General features: G+C 34.2%; 1 protein-coding gene across 2 annotated transcripts in view; it reads right to left on the bottom strand.

The window, feature by feature from the left end:
* The window catches only part of LOC118744727 (acetylcholine receptor subunit beta-like 2), a gene marked incomplete at its 5' end in the record, with an annotated part of 47,054 nt that extends 27,568 nt beyond the window's left edge, over positions 1-19,486 (bottom strand). The window contains 6 exon segments of one of the 2 annotated variants that reach the window (XM_036477973.1): positions 5,714-5,820; positions 8,212-8,294; positions 8,580-8,732; positions 8,936-9,111; positions 18,968-19,095; positions 19,354-19,486. In XM_036477973.1, the coding sequence (XP_036333866.1) occupies positions 5,714-5,820; positions 8,212-8,294; positions 8,580-8,732; positions 8,936-9,111; positions 18,968-19,095; positions 19,354-19,486 (780 nt within the window). 2 annotated transcript variants of the gene reach the window in all.
* Positions 19,487-20,573: the final 1,087 nt, after the last annotated feature.

Here is a 20,573-nt window from a genome sequence, read left to right as displayed (position 1 = left end):
AAAAAAGGAAAATATGTTTAACCTTTATTATTGAGTTGCCTTAATTTTATATTCAAAATACAAGTAATTCTATAAAAAAGTGAGTGAAATAATAATAATTCACGAATTTCTGATTGAAAATGCTTATATTAAAGCAGTCATGGACATGACTGGACGACATACAATAACAAACCGCCAGCTCGATAGTTTTAAGCCTGTGGTTCTCACCTTTAGGAAGCAATTGCATTTCTGGCTAGTATATTGCAGGACGAATGGATAAGACTTGAGCCAACGACGATGCGCGGTTTTGTACTTTCAATGACGACATGTATACCACTTGTTATCGAAAATCTTTCTCCGGGTCTGGTGGTCTGCCGAAAACCTAGCCTCTAGCAGAATGCTTCGAATGTGACCTTCGGAGCTATTAAGCCTAATCCAGACTAGACTAGGCGGACAATTTCTAATACTTTTGAAACCCTTCTTGAACCCAAAAAGATTTTGTCCGAATGCAAGAGACTTACAGCTGAGGTTCCGTATCGTACATATCCTCTACATAACTAATTTTTCACGGGGTAAACATGACGCAACAACCATAAATGCCAGTAACACTAAGTGTGTCATCCCTCTGTGTTTTTTGAAAACTGTCAGACAGACGCAACGCCTTAACAAATGGACAGTTATTCATTCTAAATGGACTTCAAATTAAAAGCTTGTCAATAATGGATCAACAGGAGTTGTTATTATTGAGTAAACTAGAGCTACCGTATCCCCCCCGCTGAGAGTATACAAACTGACGCCTGCTTGAAACAGCTTCGTCTCCCAAGCATGCGGGGTGGTATCTTTACAAACTAACAGTCAAAATCTAGACATGCATTAAAAAACCTTTGGCTCCTACTTTATACAGACAGGTCTGAAACGTTATTTGCCGAGAAACTGACATCACTTTCTGGATCTCTCACCCCATGAATGCCGTACTCGGAATGCAACCAGATGAAGGGCTGCACCTGCCTCGTAATAACGTCGTCACTCTGGCCTAGTTTAGTTTTATACCAGTGATCGGTAAGCCATAGCTCATGTGTATTTCACATGTATACGAATAGAATCGACTTGGATATACAAAACATTTGTCCAGCTTGTGAAACAACCGCACAGCGCCCAAGGCATATCTTCACTTCCCTCCTCCCTTCCCGCCGACACTTACGTTTGATTTCATGGAAAACTAACCCAGTCAAGTTACACTTTTCCGCGCTTCACAAGGAGATGCTCGAAAACTTTTACCATAAAAAGTTAGCTTAAGCTCAGACTCCATTTTTGCACTGATGGAGTGAGCTCAATCTAGAAATGGGCGCGTCAGTGATTATGGCTCAAGTTCACGCACGCGCACGTTGATGGTTTTGCAAATCACGCACACTCACGTTCTGTTATATTTTTTTCAAACACGTTCACGCACGCTCACGATGCCTAGTTTTTTAATCACACACGCGCGTTTATTCACGGAATTTTTTTTTCCTAATTGAAACTGTATATAAATAGCATTTCATATATATAAGCTTTTATCACACAAGTATTTTAACAAAAGCTCGACCAGACGCCTTGCATGGGATGAACGCACTAGTTTTTTTTTTTACAAATTTCAGATATATCATATGTATGTAGAAATATATGTATTACGAGTATAGAAAGGACCAACTGACATTAGCTCATATTTTTGTTTAAAAATAATATTTTTGTAGAATTCTTCCTGACACAGAAACAACTTCTTCACTCGTTGCTAGCTAGGTATGTTTAAAATTTGCCTTGAAAGGCTTCTAAGGAGTAGCACATTTGTAGCTTTGTTCCAAAGTTTTAAAACATCGTATAACTTTTGTTTTCTGATTTTTTCAAATTAATCTGTGTTTCCGCGTTAATGTCTTTAAAAACTATTTATGCAGATTCATCTGAATTCGTCAAAAGTATACACAGTAGTAGTATACGATTTTATTTTGGTTGAAAATACACATGCATACATATGTATGTGAATATTACGTGATTGACGGAAAATTTAACTCACGCTAGCAAAACTCTCAGTCACGCACGAGTACGGAAGTTACGTGATTTTTCTCTGAAAGCCGCTCACGCTCACGCGCGAAAAAGCGTGACGCGGCGTGTCATGTAGAAAATCACGCGTTTTGCCTACCTCTAGCTCAAACTCCAGAACTTATACTTGAAAATCAAGTAGAAGCTAAGGCTCACATTTCATGGATGAAGTCCAGGGTTAGAACTTTACTAAGATCGTAGTAGATTTTCTACGTGTTTCGAGACATTTTCTACGCTACTCCGCTTTTCTTTCGAAAGTTACAAAGCGCGCATAATACCGCAATAAAATTCAAGAAATATGTAGGTTATTTTCTTTTTAAAAAAATACAAACACAATTCTGTCGAATTCACTGACAGGGCAATAGCGGGACAAGATGGCCGGCACCTTTGCTTCCTACATCGTGCCTTATTACGTTTTCTTTTCTAGCCACAAAATTTTACCTTCCCATTGCCCACTTCGCACAAACAGTAAGAAGAGAGCGACGAGAATGCAAAATGTTTTGTAGAAAAGAAAACGCCAATATTGGTATTTTTTCTGAAAAATAACAATTTTAATAACAGTTGATATGTAATTTCTAAGATAATTTTCGCCACTCGTTCGTTAAAATATGCAACACTTGCTTCAAATAGTAGCGTATGACTCCGTCATTAAAACTTCCTTTGGTTCCTCACTTTGGTTGTAGAGAGATTGTTGTCAAATTGTAAAGCCTAAGGTGTAATGGGTAAAGTTACAGGGACACAATTAGAAAATAGCTTAACGCATTTTTCGTAGAACAAAAAAGGATCGACAGCCATTGTTGCATACTTAACTAAAAAAAATTCTCTCTTTGGGTTATTAGGTTCTTCCATCCAACGAGCGACGGAATTTTATTTTCTGTTACGATTTTTCACGTCATTTACTCCAATTTAGGCTTGCCGGAGTCCTAACCCTGATGAGGCCCATTGCTTTTGCTGACGTCTACGGAATATCAATTTTTTGGGAACGACTCCAAAATTACTTGCGTTATTTTTGACCGAGCCTCAAATAGAAATGATTTACGAGCCTTTTCAGGGCAAATTTTTTTGTAGGCATCGACATTTTTTATGGAGCTATGGTACGGCTACTTCCACTCTGGTAAAACATTGCAGAGAGGACATTGTAGCTTAGCAAACGGAAATATGTAGCCTTGTGTTGATGAGACTACCGATAAGGCGCGGCATTCATGGCGCAAAATTACTGCCGAAGAAGTTCTTATGTCCCTGAGTTGCATTAAGAGACAGATTTTTCAGCATTTTCTAAACATGGTAAAAGTTTGAGGCGCTCCCACCTAGATTTCATGCAGCTTTCACAATATACCGGCATCACAGCAGAAGACACAGTAAAGCATCTTCTCTGCACATGTCCTGCCCTGTGTAGGAACAGCATATAGTTTACTTACGAACAAGCCTTCTTATGATGGTCAAGCAGAAGTTTAAAACGGAACACAAGAGTTGGTGAATTATCAACACTCGCCATGCATCAACCTGCCAAAACCTAATTCAGCTCTGGGGGGGCTGCAATCATAGTTTGCTAACGCGTTTATAATTAAAGATGTCAGGGATGATTCAAAGTCATACAAATCAACTTTCATCAATCCAAACTGAAACTAACCTTATCACAAACACTGGTTTTGCCGCAGAAAATTTAAATCAACTTAACTTTTCGCGCTCTTGCACTCTCTCCCCCTCGCTCTGTTTCGCTATCTCTGCGTAAGTAAAAACGACTATTAACCTGAGGCAAATCTCTTCCTTAAATTATTGCCACTTGACAGCTGACAAATAAACAATGCCTGCACAAATGCCTATACATAAATCATAAATTTCGCTCAAGTCGCGCTGTTTATTGCTCTCTGCTGTAGTTCTATGTATGTATGTACATACATACAAACAGTGACTTAAACAATTGTCAGGCGGAGATTGAGGGTAAGAGAAGCTATCGGAGAACATCCGCTAACAAACGTTTCTTGGTCGGGTGGTAAATGATCTCGTGTGAATTTTTTTTTTTTTGACATTCACAATGTGGTTGTTCACACTTTCCTGGTGATCAGGTTTTTTGGTTATGTGGTTATATTTTTTATTCAGTTTATAACAATAAAATACACTACAGAATAATAATGTTTAACCAGATAACCTGATAACCTGATAACCAGGCAAGTGTGAACAACCACGATGTTTTTCAACCATTTTTTTTTTTACAAACCCATATAGTACATACCCTGCAAACCATTTTTTCAGAGTATTCTGAATCGTAAAGAAATTTTAACGAATTCGGAAAGATCCCATCCGATTTTTTTCCGAATTTTCTAAAATGAAATAAATTACGCACACTTCCATTCTTTTACGAAATTTCGGAAGAAAATCGGTGAAGAAATGAAAATAATGCTGCTATGTGAAGAATTTCTTGCAGACTTTTTTCAGAATTTTCTTTATTTTTCGTACAGAAATTTCTTTACGAGTTCGTGTCAACCACTTCATATAATTTTCTTTGAAGATTCGGAAAAAAATCGTTACAGAAATCAGATACTCCTAAAGATTTCGTTAAGATTTCGGGAACTTTGGTTTGCACTTACTTACATAAATAAAAGTTTCAAACTTTATTCAAAGTTTAGGATAATTTTAAAAATTTGCATCAGAATTTGACAGCTTTTATATGAATTTTTAGAAGATTTTTGTGTATGCCTATACAACTTTAGTCTAATGAAGTGATCAAAAATCGCGTAGATTAAATAAATTTTTTTTCTTGTAGATGTTTGCAATTTTTTCCACATATTTAAGCATGAAGATCGTATGAAATAAAATGCAGGAGATCGTTCGCAACGAATTTCAAAAAATCAACACCAGTTTTTGTAAATGGCGTAATGGTATAAAAAAATCGGATTAAAATGTTTGAATTTGGATAAAAATGTGTTGAAATGTTAAATTTTTGTGTTAAATTTTGCATAAAGTTTGAAACTTCCATTTATATGGTTTTTGTTAAAGCTTGGGAAATATTTTTATAGAAAAATAACAAAAAAATTAACTTGAAAAACATTATTAATACATATGTATTTGTTAGAGTCACTGTATGTATTGTAAAATGTGTGTGTAAAAGCAAATATCCACGACATCAATCCAAATCCCCTTAAGCAATCAATAAACTGACAAAGAGAAATGAAAATAAATCTTAGAATATCTCCAACGCAACTTCGCAAGTCCTACCACGCTTTTTCGCTATAAAATCAGTATTTGCTATTGCATCGCCCTACCATCTCGAACATATTTGCGATTTTGTTGTCTTCGTTGCTAGTCAATATTAAATAAAGCCATCACAAATTTTATAGAGTAAGTAACGGTAAGCATGGCGCTTGCAATAATAAATAATTTTATTGCATTATTATAACAACAAATGAATGTGGCAAGGCAGCGGATGAGGGAAATGAAAAAACTAATAAAGCAATAACGAAGGGATAAACAAATAAGCAGCATAAAAACTCCAATAAATTTATACAAAATGACTTAAAAACATCAAATGCGTGCATGGTGAAGTGTAGAAGAAAGGTAAGCAAAAACTTATGGCATACTCGTATCTGGCCAGCAATAAATATTCACCATCACTTATTTATTTCTTCACGTAGTGTGGTGCTGTATTTGCAACACTTACCTCATTATCCTTGTCGGCATCCTTAATGTGCTGTGCAATAAAACGCACCGCACGTAATGCCTGCAGCACTTCAGGTGTCAAATTGCGCGGTATCACATTGTCCGAATCTATCAAATAAAGGAAAAGAAAAAAAAAATAGCGCTTGCGTTATATAAAGTACAATAAATGATTATTTGAAACACAAGTACATGCTAACATACATACATAAGTATGAATTAAAGTTTATTTTCAAAATGAAATTTTAGCAAACGGAGCGATAAGTAGCCTTACGATTAATGGGGATCGCAATTATATAAACGGGTTTAACCCGCATCACTCTGACCCGATTACGGTTCAGATATTGTAGCCGCCTAAACCGCTACATATCGAGACTCGACCCTTAAATCCCCAATGAGTGTCCGGCATGTGGATACTCCGCCCATGACACTTACCACCTCTCTTTACATGTCAACTCAATACTACTCAGGTAACAACCCCTCTCCCTGGTCCAACCCCGTCGAAACAGCTCGTTTCCTGTGCCTACCGTTAGCTGAGCTTGGCGAAAATGATTGATTGACAAACCGACCTAGGCGGGGCTTCATAGTGCCGCTACAGCAACATTAAATTAGCCATTAAATAGAATTCAGAGATCTTTTATGCAAATAAGCGTTCATGTATATTCCTTATAATTTAGTTTAAAGAAATGCTTGAGATTTAAAAATTTTCTTTTTAACCGACTTCAAAAAATGGAGGAGGTTATCCATTCGTTGGATTTTTTTTATGTACGTTACGGCGTATATCTGGACAACGTAAACCGATTTCTATAATTATTATTTTTAAAGGAAAGGTGGTACCTCAGAGGTGAGCTCAAACTAATTTAGTTTAGATCCGATCATTGGATCATTTAGAAATTAACATTACTCTTAAATTTTTATGATAATTGAAGGCGGTTTTGTTTCTAGCTTAAAAGGTCTTGCAGTCATGTAAAAGTGAGCACAATTGTTCTTTTTTAGCCTTTTATTAATTTGAAAACACATTCGGTACGAGCACATTATTGTAAGAACTTTTGGAGCCTTGCCAAATAAAATAAAAAAAAATCTTCCTTATTTTTGATTGGCGTTTCAACGAAGCTTTGTCGGCGTGGATAACTTTCCTCTAACCCTTGCGAAGTTCCCTCAATCATCCGAATTTAACGAAGATACTTATGTAACACATACTATGTATATCTTAATATACGTCGCACTGAAGACTTTAGGTCAAAGGCCAACGATACTTATGTCATAAGCGTTCACCAGCCTTAACAACTGACTGCATCTTGCGCAGCTGAATCAGAATTTTTGTAATACAAATAGACCTTGAACCCACGATTAGCCCTACATAGTGCTCAAATCTGCTTCTCGACGAAATGCTGACGGTAGTGAAGAGGGATCGGTCCTTAGACGGTAGAAAGGCTTAGTATCGATTAACGGTCTGCTTCTTCTCAAACATTTTTACAGCACCTCTTGCTATTAATGGCGAATATTTCACTTTCTAATGTTAGGTGTCTAAGCAAAACGCCCTCCTGCTATTAAAAGGTGCAATCCCGTATTCCTCGGACTCGGACTAGTAAAACTGTCAAAAAATAAAAGTTCGCTCAGAGCGAGAGAGAAACATTGAAAAGTACGGGATCGCTTTCTAGTAAAAAATGGTAACTTCTGTCAACTTCAACATAACCTCTAAATTTTGGTTGTAAATTTTTGCTTATTTTGTATGTAAACACACTCATCTCACACATGTAAATAACCAAAAATACTTTCAAATTCATTAGAATCCACCTAAACAAATAATTAAATACTTTTCAACATGAATTAGCAGACTGCACTTTTCTTTTGTTTACAATTTGGTTGCCAAACACACTACAGCTGATCGTTTGACACATTTACCAGAATTTACCAGCAAAAAATACTCGGACTAAAACTGGTAACTTCTGACAGAGAGAGAACTGTATTTACTCTCTTTTTTGTCCTCTCAATAGTCAGAGAACCGAGTACGGGATCGATTTCCGGTAAAATGTGACTATTTCTGACTAGTCCGGACTCGCACGGGATCGCAACTAAAGATATTTGACAAATTGTGCAACATAAACACACATTTATTTTTTCGGTCAAATCTGCATATGACACGGCAAGGAATAACGCGAAATGGAACAGCACCGAAACCAGATGGCACCCTACAGGTTTATTCTGCACGTTACCGATAATATAGTAACTGGAAAATTTTATTACCAAAAATGCAATTATTAGACAAGTGCTTTTCAGCAAAAGCTGGAGCAAGTTTTTGTTATAATTGGTTGAAAAAACCTGCGGTAAAATCTCCGTTGCCCATAGATTATCATGTGCTAAAAAATATGTAGTTTTTGCATTTTCTGACAAACGTGTAATTTTGAGTTGTGCCCCTTTGAAGACGGTATGCAAATACATACATATCGTGTTAGTGTTAGTTAATGAAAAAACCACAAAAATTATCACTAAGATACTCACCAATCGATTGTTGCACGCCATTATCATAGGGTCCCTCTTGGCTGTCCTTGAACTCGCTGGGAAAGTCACTAATACTATCGCTGCTTGCATTTCGATTTCAATTAAGCAAAAAATTAGCAACAAAGAAAACAACAATACAGTTGAAGTTTGGATACGAAATGTTGATAAAAAATTCGCAAACATATTGTATTTTATAAAACTACTAGCCAATACCGTGCGTACATACGTTGCCACTTGTAGCTATCACAAACATTTACTTAACTCTAATTTTAAATGGCAACTTTGGTAAACAAAAAAATATTTAACTATTTTACAAACATGTGTATGTGTCTACCATAATTCGTTATCTTTCAAAAGAAAAAACTCACCGCACATCAATTTCATTGGTGTAGCCATTGCTGGGCGTCGAATCATCATAGTCGGGCAATGTATATTGAGTGCGACGCATCATCATCAATTTCGGCATAAAATGTAAAAATAGTTTACGTACCAGTGGCGACATATTATGAGTTGACGGTGATCTAAAGCAATGTGGGTATAATGAAACGAGAAAATGTGAAATTTCATAGTTGAAAACATTTACAAGCGTAATTATTTTTTCCTCACACTTCCTTTTACCATCCACTGTTTTAAGTTAAAAAACAGAAATAAAACTTTCTCTTTTTTTTGTATAATCTTACCTCCCACAATTTGAAATTCCCCTCACCATAAATATTTTACTCACCTAAAGTGTAAATTTAATACGCATACCGTTGTCCATACGGACAACGAGACCAGGATCATTGTAAATAGTAGATATTTGCCTAGCAACGGTACTGCCAGTGATGTTGGCGGAATAATTTCGGCCAACAGCAAGAAGAACACAGTCAACGAGACAAGAATTGAAATACATAACGTAACCTGCCAACGAAATTCAAGTGTAGAGATTTCTTCGTTCGACTTACAAATGTCTGTGTTTGTGTATTCATTCCAAATTTATTTCAATAGTGTATGTGTAGTGTAATAAATATAATTGCTTTTTGATAGCTTTTAGCTGTCATAACTATATTTTTATTATCTACCAAAAGACAAGGAAATGCTCCTAACAAACAAGCAAACAATCCAATAAAAACACAATCATACACACACATACATATGAATCTTTCAATCAATTTAACGAATTTCTAAAGAAACAATTAAAGAAAATTTATTTAAATTCATTACCAATTTCTTGTTCACATTAGGAGGATTCTCGACGCCTTGCAAAACATTTGCACGGTGCAGGAATTGCACGGTCAACATCGGTTTTTCTTTGCTTTGCAATACTTGTACCGTCCAAGGATTATGCAAGGCTGGTTTTTGCACTTTTTAACCGACTTATAAAAAAGGAGGAGGTTATCAATTCATCGGAATATTTTTTTTAATGTATGTTAGCGCATAACTTTGGACTACGTTAATCGATTGCTTTAATTGAGGGTGATACCTCGGAGGTGGTCCCATACTAATGCGATCACTGGATCATGAAGAAATTAACGTTACTCTTAAATTTGCATATGAAAACTGAAGTCGGTTTTTTTATCAGTGCTGCCGCTGTCACTTCAATTGAAGTTTTTCACTTCACTTTGGAAGCCTTCACTTCGTCACTTCACTTTACTTCACTTTCCAAACATTAGATTTATAATCAAAATAAATAAAAAAATTGCTTTGAAATGATTTATTTAACTAAAATCAATAAACTTTTGGTAAAATCCTTATAATGATAAGTATGGCAAAGTAACTTTTCGCAAAGAGCTACTAAAAAGACGCATAATAAATCTGCAATCTGGCAAAGGTTATTTGGAAGAAGTCATTTTCATTTTCATTTTCACATGAACAGATGTAAAACGCACAGAAGGGAATAAGCGGGTAAAGTTTCATAATTGTTTAGTCAATATTTGACGAAAATAACAATCGTATTTTAGGTTTCATACATCATTACTTTTATTGTGATAAAAATGTTATCGATTGACCAATCAACAACCTAAACGAAAAACCCCTTACCCCTAATTATGCTTGTAAGTCGGCACTTTGATAATCACTTCACTTTTCCATCCAAGTCACTTCGATACACTTCACTCTTACAGGTCTATTCTGCGCTGGTAATAAAAAGTTTGTAACCGGAAAATAAAGTTCCTGTCACTTTTTAAACCCTTTTCGCATTCCGTGTATTCTTGTAACCGGTAAATTTTGTTACCATCTCATAAGCTAGTAACAAAGTATTGCCCCGTGAAATATGCAATGCCAGAATTTGCACAATTCTTCATAGCTGAATTTGCTGAATATTTTAACTGCATTACCAACGTACCTAGAATCGCGGTGACAAGAACTGGTAACATTTTTTTGTAATACAGTTTTCCGGTTACAAAATCTTCGGTAACGTGCAGAATATACCCGTTAGTGTGGTTTGACTTCGCTCGAAAAAAAACCAAACGGCAGCACTTTTTTATGCTTAAAAATTACTTGCCTAAGAACGTTCTCAAAAACGAGCAAACGAGAACAAATGTTTTGAGAACTTAAAGCTAAGAATGAGAGGGGCGTCTACGTATTGGGATGAACAATTTTTTTCAGTAAATTTAATTGTTAATTCTAAGCCAAAGGGGAGCTGGCTCATTTCAATTTCCAGATCGCTCATCATTAAAAATTGATGGAACAATTTTTCATTTTCTGTGCATGAAAAGTTCGCGTCTTAAGTCTTTCGTTGAAATTCAAACTAATGGAACGCTATGATAAAATGTTTTCTTAGATTTTTGTACCTGTTTTGTTCTTTGCCAAAACCTTCCGGAGACGTTTGTTCCCATTTTGTTCTCTTAGAAATGTTTCCAAAAAGTATGTTCGCATTTTGTTCACCATGGGAACGTTCCACAGCGTTTTTTGCGGTTTTGGTTTTGAAACGTTCCTGGGAACAAAACAACGAGAACGACATTTAAATAGTTTCGATAATACCTTTTATTTTCGGTCCCTAATTTTTTTCTAGCAAACATAGCTGAAATTCGATAAATATTTGGGTGAATCCTTAAAGCTGAAAAACTGGATAACCTATTTATTTTTATATACTTACAAAATGAAGATATCCACAAAAATTTCTAAATTAGGTAATCATTTTTTTAAGTTTTGAATATATTAAAAAAAACCTCGACAAAATAACTCAGCGAGTTTTGGTCCGATCAAAGCAGGTAGTTTTTCGTTTGACGCGTACTTTAATTGCTTTTCACTGTATTTATTTGTTTTAATCTTGGAAACGTTATGCCGAATTTCCACTGGGCATTGAAGTGACAAAAAATGTATAGCATTAAAAAAATGCCATGTGGAATTGAACTTAATGAACTTAATAAACAATTGCATTATTAAATGTGTGTATATTAAACTCCTGCGCAATTCCATTTAAATGGCCTAACAAGACATCCGATCGCCGCGCAAATACTTTCCCTCCTTTACTCTCATCGTTCGGTTCAAGTGTGAGTAAGCATAAACCAGTTTCTGCAAGCGTACGTAAACTACCGATCAATAGCAAGACGCCCAGAGTATTTACTTTGCCTTCCGCAACTACTGCGAGTAAAAGGTATTTGACAGTAGAGTACTCTACTGGTAGTACTTGAGTATTTTCGAAGATAACATACATTTGTGGCAAGAATGATAGAAAAATTTTCTGGATCGCGCATTTGTGATATCTGAATAAAACTAAGGACAGAAATGTAGTGGAGTGATGAAGAGAGCGACGAGCAAAACGTACTTTCAACTAAAATGCTGATATACATACCTAAGAATATATGTATGTGTGTGCATAGATACGTATGTGCATAGATACATATATATGTAAGTGTCCGCATATATTTTTTCTCGTCACTTGTTCTGTCGCTTCACTGCAGCAAAACCAAGTTGCGGGAAAAACCCTGACGATATGCGTACAATTGAAACCATGGGTTTGAAGATAGCGCAAATTGATGTCAAAATTTCAATTTCATATTAAATATATTTATGTATGCATGTACATATGTACATATGTAAAAATGTAGTTTCGATTTAAAAAAAAAATCGGATAAAGTTTTTCTTTCGCCATTCATACACCTCTAATTTTAGTATTTATTAAAAAAAAATCAATGAAATTCAAAAACCCTATCTTGCATTTGGTTTTACTCAATACCAATTTGAGCTGTCGCAGTGTTATCAAAAAAAAAAGTTATCAATAGGTAGGTTCAGAAGGCGCAGCAGTTGAGCGCAACCGTTGCTAAACAAAAATCAGTGATCGTTATGCGTCTTTTGAACGACTTCATACATTAGCTGTCAAATTCAACTCTCAAAGGTACACACCAACATGTTGTCTCAAATGATCTGAAAAATATTACGATCATCTAACACGCAACTATTCAGTTGATCAGAAGTACGCAACAACACGTTCAGAAGGTGCGATCGCACCAGTTACTGAGCTTTTTCGCCTTCTGAACGTGCCAAATGAAAATTCGTTTCTCTTGAAATCAAGTTATATGGCTGCGTATGTATGTACATATTCCGAAATTTTTTTTATTTGTAAAGGCTCTCAAGAAAAACTAAAAATTCATATAAAATTACGCACAATAAATTGAAAATAAATTTTCTTCTATAAAAAATTTCTTAAATCAGTATGCAGCTCTTAAGAAAAAAATGCTCGTACATCTCGTCGCTACCATGTCCAACTATCGAATGTGAAAATCGGCACTTTTCGAAATTTTGATTTGCCACTAATAATTTTATTTCGTATAGCAGCTTTGCTTAAGTTATTGTTTTTGACAACTTATTTGTTGGTGAATGACTGCAAATAGTTTTATAGAAAATTAGAGACGAGAAATAATACTTTCATAAAAATTTAAGTACATACATAGATTTAAAAAGCTGCTTGAATACAAAAGTTTTATGAAAATGTCACATTAAACAACTGTCTAAATCTACGTTATTTTTTATAAATAAGGCCGTAAACATTTCCTTACATCGTCAATTTTCATATTCTATTTTTACTCTTTTAATTTCACTGACCAGCGCTGCAAACGATATCAACTAGTAGGCTAACAACCAGAATTGAAATTTAATACGCAAGTACTTACCGTACTACAAGTATACAGAGAGTAGATTTGCTACTCCCTTTTGGCAGCAGCAAATATCTCTCGTACGCGATGAGAGAAAGTAGAGTACGTACTTTGGTGGAGTAATAGCAAGTACGTCAAGTATTTACTCTCTCAACACCAAGTAGTGTATGTATGCGGAAAAAGAGTAACAATGTGTTGGGAGTAGAGTACAATGCAAGTAGTACTTATTGAACGAAATGCGACCTTTATGAAAGTTGCGCCCTAAAAAACGAGCGCTTGAAAGTAAAAACTCTTAAAAGTAGGAATAACACTTATATAATTTAAAACGGGGAGATACTTTTTTGATCATTTAAAAACTGCTTCTGTTCTTTGGGTCACCCTGCTTTAGCCACGATCGTTCGTATTGGCAAAGGTGCACTATGGGGCCGTTTAACTTTTTTAGTTTCAAAAATCATAACTTTCGAATTAATAAAGATGTTTAAAGAATTTAAATGTCGTCTGAAGGGAAAGCTTTAAAATAATTAGAAACACAAAGTGCCTCAACGACAGGGTGCTTTAGAATGCATGTCAAACTTGAGAAATTTTTGAAAAACGCAAAGACGAAAATTTTGTCAGTAATTTCGACCTCAATTACTGAAAATTTTTTAACAAAGTTTATGTTGCATACAGAGAGATGAATAAAAAAAAAATTTAAAAGGGTGGGGCACCATCTATTTTATATTGAATTTTTGAAGTATTTTTGGGATTTATCTTATCTTCGAAACTACAAAGTCCTGTTAAACAACATCCTGACGTCAGAGAGAAAAGCCAAAACGCAATTTTACTATACTTATTGGTTTTGTTAGCAATTCAACAAATAAAGAATTATAATGAATTTAAAATACAGTTGTAGAAGTATTCTGGATGAAAACCCGGTTTCTTCGTTAACCAAACTACGGTTTATTCGATATTCAAAAAATCACAATTACGAAAAATTCGGATAAAAGAGGATTGGAAAAGCCGAGTTAATGACCATACTACTTACCCACCAAATCTCAGCTGTTATGACCCTAACGTACCACCTTAATGTCAGTAAATTCAAGCTGTCCCAAAATCATTAAACCGAAACCGGTTCGACGAAAAGCAATTTCTTTTTTGCCTTCCTTTTATTAGCTCGGGATGTAACTATGTAATATTGATGCGGCTAAAAGATGCAGCGATTTCTATTCTCAAGTTACATACCTGATGACAGTACGAATGGCAATTATAAAGGGAGGTTTTAGTTTTTTAAACTTTAATTTTATTATGAAATATGACTAGGAAAGAATGTTACTCATACGCCATGTGTGACTATTGATGTAATTATGAAAAAGAAATTATTACGCATTTTCACTTTACCATTTACAACTTTATTTGTCAATCCATTTTATGTCAAGAATTTACAAAAAATCTTTTATTTTTTAATTTTTTCCCTGTTGAAATTTGGATCCTTTTCATTCACAAACTTAAAATGAAAATATCTTGCGAAAATCACCAAAATAATGATTTTGATATTATGTTCAGGACGTATAAATGTTGGGAAAGCATATGTAGAGGGCCCAAAAAACTAATCATATCATTCGATTTTGTTTTTAAGCGATTTCACAAATGGGGTATTGCGGGGCGTAAATCATTTTTTAAGAAAAACTGACTATTTCATCGCTGGGAACGTTAAATTTTGCTTAAGAATCCTGATTGGTTTTCTGCAAAAAATATGACTTCAGTTAACGAAAAACCCTTTTACATGAAATTTCGAAACTGGTGAAAAGCGGCGGCAGTGACATCTAAATTTAAGTCTTTCAAACAGGCAGAAATAACACCTTTTCGGAGAGAAAGAAATTTTGTAGTTTATACTTAAAACTAACGAACCATTCATTAAAATTAAAGAAAATATCAATTGCTCAAATTTTTTACATACAAATACATAAATCTCAAACATGTCAAAAAAGAACAAAAAGTAAAAATTGTTCCCAGTGTGGAAAAATTTTCAAATTTCAGTGGTTCTATCTCCTAAACTACTAATCTGTCTTTAATAAAAGTTATGTTTTCGTAATTTCTGGGAAATTCTCCATTAGATGTGGATATTAGCATTATCGAACGCTTCCATGAAATTTGTTTATTTTTACATCGTTTTTGCGGTAGTGGCCCCATAGTGCGTCTTGGATTTTGAAAATAAGTTGATATGAACAAACCAGGTCATATGATGTATACCCTTTCTCCTCTACAGGCTTTCAAAAATATTTAGAAAAAAATATTAAACAGTCAGGTGGGTATACTGGTACTCGAGCGCATCCGAAATTTATAGTATGTATGTATATTACGGTGGTCCAAAAATGCATGTGAAAAAAGTATGTCTTAATTTTAATACTCTCACCCTCTAGAATTGTTCTTTGCCGGAAAATATACCCCTATTTTTTTATTTTGAAATCAAAAAATATTTAGAGGTCGCTCAAAGCGCTCAAACTTTTCCTTGTATTTTGTATGAAAAAAAAAACAACTTTTCGTAGAAATGTTATAGAATTTATTTCGATGTAGAGCAATTCTAAGGGGTGAGAGCATTAAAATTCCGACTTTACTAATTTTGGGCCGCCCTAATGTATATGCAAAAACGACGGTGGTAATCTGCAGTTTTGTATCATGGGGTGACATAGTCGTACACCTTCGTGCCTTCCTCGTTACAAGGTGCGCCGCCTCATATTGATATAAATTCGCTTTCCTTCAATAGTTTTTAGCTCTTAACTAACAATGAGACCAAATCTCTGAAGTGTACCAACACTTTTTCTATAACTTCGAAAATAATTCGAATTTCAAAGTAAAGTTAAAGTAGTATTTTTTTCGAAAAAATTACGTTACACTTTAGGTATTTTGTCTCAATTCTACACAGAAAAAAAATTGTATACACATTTCTTCAGTAAGTTTTTAATTAACAAAAAAATATTTCCATGATCAACTGCCGTATTTGTATTGGCCCAAGTTCAGCGAAAAAAAAATCAAAAAAATAATGCAAGTGTACATACAACAATTTACAACCAACATTCAATACCGACAATTTACAAAAGGAAAACAACAAATAAATAAATTCTCAAGCAACGCAATTTGATATAAATTACATATTTCACTTCTCTTCGGTTTTCAGTTGTATTACAGCTCCAACTTCAATTCAATAAAAAAAAAATCAGTTTCTACTCAAAAATAATTACAACTAAAAAAAACAACAGTTTTTTAACGAAAATACAAACATACATTTTCCAACTGTCAAAATGTTTGCAAATGTCAAAATTCTACATTCAAAACGGCGGCGCTACTGCGAGCAATCGAGCCGATCTCAGCTTACTTGTTTGTATATTTGTGGTTGTTTTGTGCGAATTTGTCGCTTTTTTTTTGTTTTTGTGCTTGTTTGGTGTTTGTGTTGCTCTGTGTATGTATGTATATGCTTGTTTGTGTTCGTGCGAGTGACATTGCGGAAATGATTTTTGAAATAATGAGTGTTCGATTTAATTTGTGCTAATTTTTAGTAACTTAATTTTTATTATTTTATATTATTTTACTCTATTTTTGACTTTCGATGAAATTACGTTATGAGATTTCATTACTTTTTTAAGCATAGCGCGTACTTCCTCTAGAAATACTGGGAGTTTTTTGTACCTAAAGTACGCCTTTGCTTAAATTAACTGCTGATTGCGATTGATACAAAAATTATGCGGCGTTAATAGGTGATAGGTATGTTAATTATGTTAAAAGTTTTGAAAATTATTTAAAAGCTAATAAATGTTAGTTTAGAAAATAAATCTATTCAAATTAGAAAAATTGTATTTATTTAGTCAGTTAGAAAATGTTATACAAATGTTTACAAAAATAATTTTGTTATTTTAAATACTTTACGTATTCGTTTTCTCTATCATATTAATTCAAGATGCTTTTTGTAGAATAGTATTCGGTTAAGGGAACTTGTCTAGGAAGGTATTATTTTTTTTTTTTTTTTAATTTGCTTTCGCTCTTGTCATATCGTAACATACGAGGTGCCATAACCATAATGCCTTAGCCATAATAATAATAATAGATAGGCGCTTACACATATGTTAGTGTTTGGCCGAGCTTCTCCACCGCCTCAGTCATAACATAGCAAAATACTTCAGAGCTGCTTATGGTTATGGAGCTGGTTTACGGTTATAGTTATGCCTCTGGCGTTATATTATGACACCAATAATCGTTTACAGAGCTGCGCGTACGATTTATCGGAACATTTAAAATTTTAATTAATAAAATTAAAAAAAAAAATTGAATTAAATTACGATAATTTAATAAGAATGGTGGTACTCACGAAACTGGTCCACAAACTTGTTGCTTAGTCATTTGAATTTCGAAAATCTTGGCAAAAACCGATTACCACTGGCAATTCAATCAAGATAGTTTTCGATTATTTTCTAAAAAATTAGTTTTTTTTAATAGAGGTGTTTAACCATTCCACTACAGCAGTTACCAAGTTTTGACTAACTGCTAGCATCCAGCTTAGTAGGGTGGACAAGAATACGTCACAAGGTCGCGTCATCTCACCGCTTCAGTGGATGGTAAACGACTTGCTAGAGGAGCTAGAGAGGAATAGGACGCCGGGTGATTGCCTAGCCGGATGACATTGCACTTTTTTATGGGTAAATTTCTAGTTACCCTTTATGATCTTATCTAAAGTTACTTATGCTAAAATGCGTAAGCTAAATTTTTTTAGCAGCTGTCGAAATTTGCTTGCACTTAAATCAATTTGGATTACATTTCATCTCCGGCAGCGTAACCATAACTTTGTTACAAAGACACTCCCGCCGATTCGCAAAAACTTCGCAAAAAGGCAAATCCTTGAGAGAATCTACGGATTGCAATTTCGGAATTTTTTGCTTAAGGTGAATAGAGCTTTGAACATTCTCTTCACAAATTAGTGGCAAAAACATTCGTATTCTTTTCAGGAAGTTACCCGCAGCTTTTGGTAAATGTGTCACAAAGCAGCATTAGCAATCTGAATATAAATAATTTCGGTGGAGAATTGGGGAGTACTGACCTAAGGTGTAGTGTTACGAGGTATGTAATAATACACGTTTTCATTAAGGCAACATTGTTTTTTTTTCAAAAATATACATATTTAGATAGGCTATTCTGGTCTCTTAACTTCACATATGCCTACCTTATGAAACTTAATCATTTATATTCAATTATGCAATCAATGCGTTTCGTGAATACCCTTAATGCAAAAAAAATCTATTTATGCTATTAATATTTAGTTCTATATTCACCTACGTATGTATTTAATTGTGCTGCTAACTTTCTTCCAATTTTTTCACGATTTAATTTAAGAGTGCAATGATAGTGTGATAAGAAAGTATTTGAAGAGTATAAGTGTATTAGAATTAGTTGCAAAGAGATCGCATGCATTAGAAAGCGTTAAAAGGAAACAGAGGATGTACACTATAAGTATATACAGAGATAGTTCTACATAAATCAGAAAAAAAACTTTCTACACAAAATACATTTGGACATGCAAAATTTACTTATTCTATTTATTCTAATCATGCAAACGAAATTCCATAAGTGTGTCGCAAGTACTTATATACATATAAATGTAACAAAAAACAAATATTTATTTTATACAAAGACTAATTTGAATTTGGATTTGATACCTTTTCGCCAGAATCGCTGGGTAAATAAAATACCAACACCGTGAGAAATGTCAATGCTACACATGGTACAATTAAATTAACGGTGTAGAAAAGTGTTTTGCGACGCATGGTAAGCTTAAATGTAATATCTGTGAAGAAATGTTGTAGAAGAGATTTCGAAAATTAAAACTAAAAGTTAGTTAATTTTTTCTTCAATCAACATTTTTATAAATTACAGTTTAATTATAAAGAAATCTTTAGTATTCATCTAAGGTGAGTTGCACAACTTTCGATTTCTAACACAAACATATTTATATTAAAATATACATTTATTATATACAGTTTTTTATTTTTATCACATATGTACACACATGTGTACAAGTGAAATGTACAAATTTTTGCATTACCAGAAAATGGTTCCAAAGTGTCTGGATAATATTCCTCATTCTTAGTTGCAGGAACTTCGAGTATGTCCCATTCGACGGATAAGTAAAATTCACTTAAATCAATTCCAATTTGCACGAGATTACTGCCAGGAACCTAATTACAAAAACATAAGCAGAGCATTAAATAACTGGATAGCGAAATTTTTCAGTTTTCGACAACATGGAAAATGAAAAAGTTTTGATTGTGAAGTATACAAATGCATAAACCAGTTGTTTTAAAACCATAGGGCAATGCATCTAAACGCTTAAATACCTCGTAACCACGTAAACCATGTAAACTTACTAAATTTTTTGTGGGATTTACGAGGCTTACGCGGTTGCGAGGCATTTAGGTGAATGTCCTGTATATAAAAAAAAAAACACACTTAACTACGCCGTGCAACGATTTCGGGGTCATTGTCTTTCGGCGGAATGATTCCAGCTCCAGTTAAAAGACCTATACCCATATGGTAAACCTCGAGATCTTTTTGCATTCTCAGGTAACATTTTTTTTGTGCCACATTAAGAGTGTTTTTAGAATAAGTGAAATTAGAGGATTATAATGCATATCGGAGCGTAATAAGTAGCTTGGCCACTTCTTGGTAAAGTCTGAATAGAATGGTCGCTAAAGGGTTAAAATGTTCTAGAACAATTTTTCTACAAAATCTTTATACAAAGAACGTAAAAGCCCACAGAAAATTAAAAGTAAGCTAATAGTAAAAACAAATATTTTTAAAGCAAACTTTATAAATGTGAACGCCAATGTGTGAGCCAACTGTGAAGCTTAAAGTCTCTAGGTCATCGGGAAGTGGGTCAAAAATTTATTGCAAGATTTGCCCTAACAAACATACATACAGTTGTGTTCAAAAAAATAATAGTGGGACAGCAGAATGATGAAAGCTATTTTTTAGATGATCTGCTTTACAATGCGAAGAGTTGTGATAAAATGTTTTAAGTTAGAATATAACAAACCGGAAAGTAAAAAGGAAATCGACACTTTTGTTTCCATTTGCCATTTTATGAGCCATTTGCCTATGTGCGCCAAAAACCGGCTGTTCAAAAAATTATAATGCTTAAGTTCAAAAGCCCTAAAATTTTAAGGAAATAAAAATGTCTCCATATTTAGATGTTTTCAAGTTATCTGACTATTTTTCAATGTAAAATGACTAAAAGTACGGTACCCTATTTTGCAATCGGGAAGA

This window comes from Rhagoletis pomonella, unplaced genomic scaffold (assembly GCF_013731165.1).
Source record: "Rhagoletis pomonella isolate Grant_MI unplaced genomic scaffold, Rhpom_1.0 Rhpom_scaffold_00001, whole genome shotgun sequence".
In the NCBI taxonomy this organism is placed as follows: Eukaryota; Metazoa; Arthropoda; class Insecta; order Diptera; family Tephritidae; genus Rhagoletis; species Rhagoletis pomonella.
The sequence above is the reverse complement of the archived record's forward strand: the minus strand, read 5'-3'. Positions and strand labels throughout refer to the sequence as shown.